The sequence below is a fragment of the Coturnix japonica genome, chromosome 1 (assembly GCF_001577835.2).
Source record: "Coturnix japonica isolate 7356 chromosome 1, Coturnix japonica 2.1, whole genome shotgun sequence".
Lineage (NCBI taxonomy): Eukaryota > Metazoa > Chordata > Aves > Galliformes > Phasianidae > Coturnix > Coturnix japonica.
Window position 1 is genome coordinate 173,828,838 of NC_029516.1, and position 8,210 is coordinate 173,837,047.

Consider the following 8,210-nt stretch of genomic DNA (forward strand, 5'->3'; position numbering starts at 1 on the left):
CTACACCAACAACACACCAAAAAAGAAATTTTTTTGTTTTTTGGGGTGGGGGTTTTTTTTCTGGATCCCCCAATAAACTGGGAACCCTGCAAGGGGGACCTGAAAAAGGGGCTTTGGAAAAGGGAGAAAGTCCCGAGGGGGGGGACGAGCTCTTGGGGGCAGCGGTGGGACGGCAAATCCACTGGGGCAAAGGGGCGCAGTTATGGGGGCTGAGGGGGTCGGGGTTCTGCCCGCACAATAGAAACCACCATATAAGGGCTGGGACACAACGCTTGGATATATAGACTACTGAGAGCAAACAGATACTTATGAGCATGAGTCGAGCAGCATTATCTCGATAGGAGTGATATGGTGGTACCACACCCCCTATATGTGCGAACCCATAGCCCACATATACAAAACTCCATAAGCCCCCACAATAATAACCCCATATACCCCATATATCCCCATGTAATACCGCAGCTATATGCCGCCATAATACCCAGTAGTATCCCTTATACCCGCATATATCCCCATATAACCGCCATATGAACCCATAGGTAGTCCGCCAATAGTAAATCTCATATATTATCCCATATTAACACCATAATACCTCATACAAATCCCATATAACTCCCATAATACCATCCATATATCCGTCCATATAACCCCTAGTATCCATATATCCCCATAATAGTCCCCACTTATATCCCGTCATTTACCCCATGGATTAACCCTATATATCCCAATACGTCACCGGGGGCGACCATGAGCGCTACACTGGGGCGTGCCCCTCTGATATACCGCATTCTAGCCCCCCGAATTGTTGTAAAAAGCCCATAATATACCCACCACTATAAAGAATACGCTTGAGCACTGCACGACGAGTATATCTAGAGCACTATATGACGTCCTATCTGACGATACGTACCCCATGACGTAGACAGCCGTATACTATCCCATAGCCCCCGCCATACGTAGCAGCCTCCATCTAACCACATGCCCCATAGTCCATATTACCCGCCATATATACCCCCATATAACCCACATAACCCCATGAGGCGCCCACATATGAGGACCGCCATATACACATGACGCATCCAGATAATGCGCCCTGACCATAGCCCCATATAACCGCCACATACCCCCCATATCCCCATATATATACCCCAGTATATACCCCATAATACACCCCATCATAACCCATAATAACGCCCATATAACTACATATAACCCGCATATAACGCCCATATATCCATTAACCCCATATAACCCTATATATCCCATATACCCCATAATAAACCCTGATAATCATCCCAATATACCCCATATTAACCTATATACCCATATCAACCCCATATAATCTCATATAACCCCGATATAACCCATAATATACCCCATATAACGCCCATATACCTCATACAATCGCATACCAATCCCATATAACCCATAGCCCCCCATATAACCCATATAACCCCATATAATCTCATAATTAAACCCATATAATCCCATATACCCATATCAGCCCATACTAACCCATATAACCCCATATACACCCTGTATACCAACACCCCATATAACCCATATAACCCCATATAATCCCATATAACGCCCATATAACCCCATATAACCCCATATAACCCCAATATATCCATATAACCCATATAACCCAATATAACCCCATATAATCCCATATAACCCCATATAACCCCATATAACCCTATATAACCATATACTCCCATATATCCCATTATACCCCATAGGAATCCCCCATTACCGCCCCCGGCCCCACAGCTCCGCCTTACAGAACGCCCCCCCCCGCTCCTCTCGCGAGCCTTTCCGAACGCATGGCGCCCGAGCATTTTGCGGAAGCCGCGCCATCACTCGGCGGAGCGGCGGCCAATCGCACGTCGACACGTCACGTCGGAGTCAGCCAGATGGGTAGAAGGCGGCTGGGGGCGTTTGAATCCTGGCGCGGCGGTGGCGGTGTTTATGCAAATGAGGGGGCAGGGCTAAAGGCGAGGGGCGGGGCTTAAAGGTAGGGGCCTGGGGTATGGGTCGGGTTTATGGGGTCCCAGGATATGGGTGTGGGTCAGGTTATGGGGTCTGGGGTCGGGATAGTGGGGTCCGAGTTATGCGGCTGTGGGGTCAGGTTTATGGCGTCTGGGGCCTGAGTGTGGGGTCGTAGGAGCTGCAGCTGGAAGCCTGGGGCCTTGGATTTTGGCCTTAGATTTCAGGCCTGAGGCCTAGGCCTGGGCCTCTAAGCCTAAAAGCTGAGGACCTGAGGCCTAGGCCTGGGCCCTGGGGCCTAAGCCTCAGGCCGTGGGGCTGAGGGCCTAGGAGGGAGCCGTGAGGCGCTGGGCCTGTGGTCTGAGGCCTGGTAGTGTAGGCCTTGGTTTGAGGCCTAGAGGCCTGAGGCGTTGGGTCTGTATTACTTGGGCCTAAGCCTAAGCCTAAGGCCTGAAGGTCTGAGGGTGGATGTAGGCTAAGGCCTGAGGCCTAGGCCTGGGCCTGGGCCTGGGGTCTGAAGGCTTGTTCTGAGGGCCTGGGCCTGAAGCCTAAGGCCTGGGTCTGGAGCCTGGATGTAGGCCTTGAGGCCTAAGGCCTGGGCTGCGTTGGGCCGTGGTCTGTGGCCTTAAGGCCCTAGGCCTGGTCTGGGGCTTGTGGTCAGGCCTCGGGGCCGGGCCTTTGGGGCCTGTATCTTTAACACTGGGCCTGAAAGCTCGTCTCACGTATGTGTCTCATGTCTGTGCTATGGCCTCAGTGCTTGAGCCTTGGCTGTGTTCGGCTTATAGCACTGGATTTGGGCCTGGCCCTTTTGTTCGGCTTGAAGCGCCGTCGCCCCGCGTACAGGCGCGCTGCTTTAGGACCGCGACCCCCGTTAAGGCCCCGACCCCCGTTTCGGCCTCGTTGGGCTCCGTGCGTCGCTCCCGTCCCCGCTCGTCATTTCGGTGCCGCGGCTCCCTTTAAACGCTCGTAGCCGTGACGTGGGGCGGCGCTGGGCAGGACGGGAAACCACGCCCGGAGCGGCCCCGGGATCGGCCCGGATCGATTTCGGATCAATTGATCAATTGGGATCAACGAGTCCGGTGCTTCGTGCAGGTTCTCGGTGCCCCCCGACCGGGTGTGAGGGAATCGAGGGGGGAGCGTGGATGGACAGTGACAGAACGCGGAGAGAAGGAAAAGGAACGGTGGAGAGAACGGACAGATCGGGGCGGGGAAGGGAGTTTGGGGGGGGAGGGGGAATAGGGGCTATGGGGGCATTGGTGGGGATGATGGGGGATGTGTGGGGTTATGGGGGCCAGCCTGTATGCGGATAGGGGCCTGGTGTGGGGCTGTGGAAGTCTGTGGTAACCTGTAGGGGGGGGCCTGTGGTTGGGACTATTGGGCCTATGGGGCTTGTGTTGGGACTATGGGGCCCTATGTAGGACTATGGGGCCGTTGTCAGGGCCCTATGGGGCACCTGTATTGGGAATCAGGGGGCCTGTGTGGGAACTGTGGGCCTATGGGGCCCTTGTGGGGGTTTATGGAGGAGCCAGTGTGGGACTAATGGGGGTCTGGTGGGGTTCCTATGTGGGACATGGGGCCTATGGGGGCCTTGTGTGGGCTATGGGGCCTATGTAGGAACTATGGGGCCTGTCAGGGCCTGTGGGGGCACTGTAATGGGATCAGGGGGCCTGTGTGGGGTTCCTATGTGGGACATTGGGCCTATGGGGGGCCTTGTGTGGGGGCTATGGGGCCTGTCAGGGCCTAAATGGGGGCAACCTGTATGGGATTATGGGGCCTGTGTAGGCCTATGGGGGAGGCCTGTGGTGGGGTCTGTGGGGTGTAGGGGTTTGTGTGGGGTCTTTTGGGGCCTGTGGGAGGGCCTATGCGTGGGAACTATGGGGTCTGTGTGGGGTATGGTGGGATAATGGGCCTTGGGGTGTGGGTCTGTGTGGGGTCCTATGTGGGAACTATGGGGCCTGTCAGGCTATGGGGCACCTGTATGGGGTTGTTGGGGGCCTGTATGGGAACTGTAGGGGCATAATGGGGCCTGTGGGGGGGCCTTGCCGTGGGACTATTGGGCTTATGGGGGCCTTGTGTGCGGGCTATGGGGTCTGTGTGGGGTTATGGGGCCTGTCAGGGCCTAATGGGGGCACCTGTATGGGATCAGGGGCTGTGTGGGGTCCTATGTGGGACCATTGGGGCCTATGGGGGCCTTGTTGGGGCTATGGGGCCTGTCAGGGCTCTATGGGGGCACCTTGTATGGGAATTATGGGGCCTGTTTAGGCCTATGGCGAGGCTGTGTGGGCCCTGTGGTGGCCTATGTGGGTCTGTGGGGTGTAGGGGGGTTTGTGCTGGGTCCTTTGGGCCTGTGGGGGGCCTATGTGGTGCTGTTGGGGTCTGTGGGGGTTATGGGGGGGATATGGGCCTCGGTGTGGGGCTGGTGGGGTCCTAGTGTGGCGACTATGGCGCCTGTCAGGGCCTATGGGGGCACCTGTATGGGGTTGTGGGGCCTGTCATGCGGACTGTAGGGGCATACTGGGGCCTGTGGGGGGGGCCTGGCGTGGGACTATTGGGATCTTCATGGGGGCCTTATGTGGGGCTATGGGGTCTGTGTGGGGTTATGGGCCTGTCAGGGCTATGGGGCACCTGTATGGGAGCCTATGGGGCCTGTCAGGGCCTATGGGGCACCTGTATGGGAGCCTATGGGCCTGTCCAGGGCCTATGGGGCACCTGTATGGGAGCCTTCCTGGGCCCTGTGTAGGGCTGTGGGTTGTAGGGGGGTTGTGTGGTCTTTTGGGGCTGTGGGGGGCCTATGTGGGACTATTGAGTGCTATGGGGCCATTGTGGTGGGGCTATGGGACTGTCAGGGCCCTATGGGTGCAACCTGTTATGGGAGTCTATGGAGCCTGTGTGGGGCTGTTGGGCCTATGGGGGCCCTTGTGTGGGACTGTGGGGTCTGTGTGGGGTTATGGAGGAGCCAATGCGGACTGTGGGGTCTGGTGGGGTCCTATGTGGAATTAGGGGCTTGTCAAGGGCCTATGGGGCACGCTGTATGGGATCATGGGGCCTGTGTTGGGGCGGTGGGGAGGCCTGTGGGGGGGGGGAGGGTCTGAGGAGGCCTATGGGGAGGCCCTATGTGGGGACTATTGGGGCCTATGGGGGTCCTTGTGTTGGTGGCTGTGGGGTCTGTATTGGGGTTATGGGGGGGACTATGGGCCTGGTTGTGGGTCTGTTGGGGCCCCGTGTGGGACTATGGGGCCTATGGGGGCCTTGTGTGGGACTATGGGGCGTGTCAGGGCATATGGGGGCACCTGTATGGGGTTGTGGGGGCCTGTAATGGGAACTCGTTGGGGCCTGATGGGGGGCCTTGTGTGGGACTGTGGGCTCTGTGGTGGGGTATAATGGAGGTACCAATGCGGGACTGTGGGGTCGGTGGGGTCCTATGTGGGACTATGGGGCTTGTCAAGGGCTATGGGGGCACTGTAATGGGAATGAGGGGGCCGTGTGGGACTATTGGCGCTATGGGGCATTGGTGTGAGATATGGGGTCTGTATGGGGTTATGGAGGACCAAGTGTGGGACTATGGGGTCTGGTGGGGTCCTATGTGGGAGCATTGGCCTATGGGGGCCTTGGTGTGGGGTTATGGGGTCTGTGTGGGAACTAATGGGGCCTTGTCAGGGCCCTATGGGGCACTGTATGGGTCGTGGGGCCTGTGCACGCATATGGGGGAGCCTGTGTGGGGCCGGGGCCTGTAGGGGAGGCCTATGTGGGGCTCGCCCATATTGGGGAGCAGGGGGAGGTATGTTGGGGCTATGGGGGTATGTGTGAGGTTATATGGGGGGCTCTGGGGTATGTGTGGGGTTATATGGGGGCTATGGGGGTAGTGATGTGGGGCTTATATGGGGGGCTATGGGGTCATGTGTGGGGTTATTATGGGGCTATGGTGGGTATGTGTGGGGCTGGGGGGGGTTGGCTGCAGTGGGTCCTATGTGTGTCATTAAGGGAGCTGGGGGGGGGGGGGGATCCTCTATCTCTTATCCAGGTAATTAAATAGGGACAGAGGGGACCCCCATGGCACTGCAGTGTGGGGCAGAGCCAGGCTATGGGGCAGAGCCAAGCTATGGGGCTGTGCTCTGTGCTGTGTCTATGGGGCAGATGCTGGGCCCCCCTGATAACAGAGAGGAGACTTCTGCTGCCTGCAGATAGTGCTGTGGGGCAGGGGGGGATGTGGGGCAGGGGGGGATGTGGGGCAGGAAGGGGGCAGTGCCCCATAGCGATGTGCCCCCCACCCCCTTTGAGCCCCACATTGGCAGGGTATGTGGGTCACTGATACAATGGCAGCTTTGTGCCCATAGAGGGCTGTGCCCCCCATCTATGGGGCTGGGGACGTGGGGCTGGGGTGGGGGGGGCAGGCTTGTGGTTAATTAATTGCTGTTAATTAATTAACTTCTGGTCCCTGTTTGGTTCCAGGTCTGGGTGTTGCCCTGGCAGCGATGCCGCTCCACAGCAACAGAGCTGCTGCGCTGCTGGCTTGGGTAACGTGCACTGATTGATGGGGGGACCCCATAGATCCCCGCCCCATAGATCCCCGCCCCATAGATCCACACAATCCCCGCCCCACATCCCCACCCCACAGCTCCCCACAGCTCCCACCCCACTACCCCCCACATCTGGGTGCTCTGTGCCCCCCCCCCCCCCCTGCTGCCCCATAGAGGGGGGTTTAGGGGCTCCCCCACCCCACATCCCCCACCCCGCAGCGCTGTGGGGCTGGGGCCAAGGATCGGGTTGTGCTTTGTGTTCTGACCCCCCTCCCCATTGATCCCCAGGTGAGCAGCACTGGGCTGAGCCCGGAGCCGCTCCGTGCCCTGTCCCAGCTGCAGGACTGCGCCGTGTTCATCCGGATCATCAACAAGATGTGAGTGCTGGGGCTGGGGCCGGGGGCTGGGGGGCATCACCGCCCCATTTACCCCCCACAATTAGTGGGATAAAGTGGGAGCTGCTCCCCCTCCCCAAATGATGCTGGGAGGAGGAAGCAGGGGGGGTCCTGAGGGAGATGGGGGTCCATGGAGCTGCATAGGGAGCCCCATAGAGCAGGCATAGACCCCTCCCCACTGCCCCACTGAGTGCTATGGGAACACAGAGGGGCAGAAGCAGCACAAGTAGCCCCATAGAGCGGGCATAGACCCCTCCCCATTGACCCACTGAGTGCTATGGGGGCAGAAGCAGTATAAGGAGCCCCATAGAGTGAGCATAGACCCCTCCCCACTGCCTCACTGAGTGCTATGGGAACACAGAGGGGCAGAAGCAGCATAAGGAGCCCCATAGAGCGGGCATAGACCCACTGCCCCACTGAGTGCTATGGGGGCAGAGCTCCCACCTTTGAAGCACGATGCTGATTAAACCTGGGTAATTAGTGCCACAATGAGGCCGTAGTCACACAGCTCAGGCCTTGCTATAATTAACTGCAGTAACAGGAGCAGGAAGGAGCTGAGCACTCATATATAATTACTTTGAGCTGCTTCATTGCTTTGCTTGGGATTCGATGGGATCATCCCCTAGCCAGTCCCTGCATTGCGCCCTTGCCTTGCACCCATGCCTTGCACCCATGCCTTGCACCCATGCCTTGCACCCATGCCTTGCACCCATGCCTTGCACTCATGCCTTGCACCCATGCATTGCACTCATGCCTTGCTCTCTCTTGCAGCCACAGGAATGAAGAAGGGGAGTCCATCCTGGAGCAGCCCCTTGCAGAGCGAGCAGCCTTCGTCTGTGGGTTCCTGCAGAGTAAGAACCCCCCTGGTCCCCTCCTTCATCCCCTTCCCCTCCTGCTCCTCGTTGCTCGTGTTCTTTAATCCCTTCCTTCTCATTGCAGAGCTGTGCAAGCACAAATCGGCCGCGGGGAACCTGGTGTCGGTGCCGAAACTGCTGGAGGGAGAAGAGCTGGAGTTGGCCAAGGTAACAGCTCGGGGTCACACACAGCATGTCCTCTGCCATGGGGCTGGGGGGGTTGGGTTTGGTGCAGGGATTGGCTGGGGGGGATTGGATGTGGACTAAGGATTGGCTGGGGGGGATTGGGTTTGGTGCAGGGACCCCCCCTGACCCACTCCCTGCTTGCAGGTGGCCGTGCTGCTGCTGTACCACAGCTCCATGAGCAGCAAAAGCCCCCGGGACTGGAACGAGTTGGATTACCAGCTCCAGGTAACGCCCTGATATCCCAGCTGTGTCCCATCCCTCCATCCCAT

At 58.1% G+C, this 8,210-nt stretch overlaps 1 protein-coding gene across 1 annotated transcript in view; it reads left to right on the forward strand.

Annotated features, from left to right (window-relative positions):
- Window positions 1-8,210, forward strand: part of NUMA1 (nuclear mitotic apparatus protein 1) — a 34,134-nt gene that overhangs the window by 11,452 nt on the left and 14,472 nt on the right. Inside the window, exons 2-6 of the mRNA XM_032443378.1 lie at window positions 6,439-6,503; window positions 6,795-6,883; window positions 7,673-7,752; window positions 7,841-7,923; window positions 8,086-8,166. Of these exons, the coding sequence (XP_032299269.1) occupies window positions 6,462-6,503; window positions 6,795-6,883; window positions 7,673-7,752; window positions 7,841-7,923; window positions 8,086-8,166 (375 nt within the window). The 5' untranslated portion in view covers window positions 6,439-6,461. The remainder of the gene's footprint in view (window positions 1-6,438; window positions 6,504-6,794; window positions 6,884-7,672; window positions 7,753-7,840; window positions 7,924-8,085; window positions 8,167-8,210) is intronic.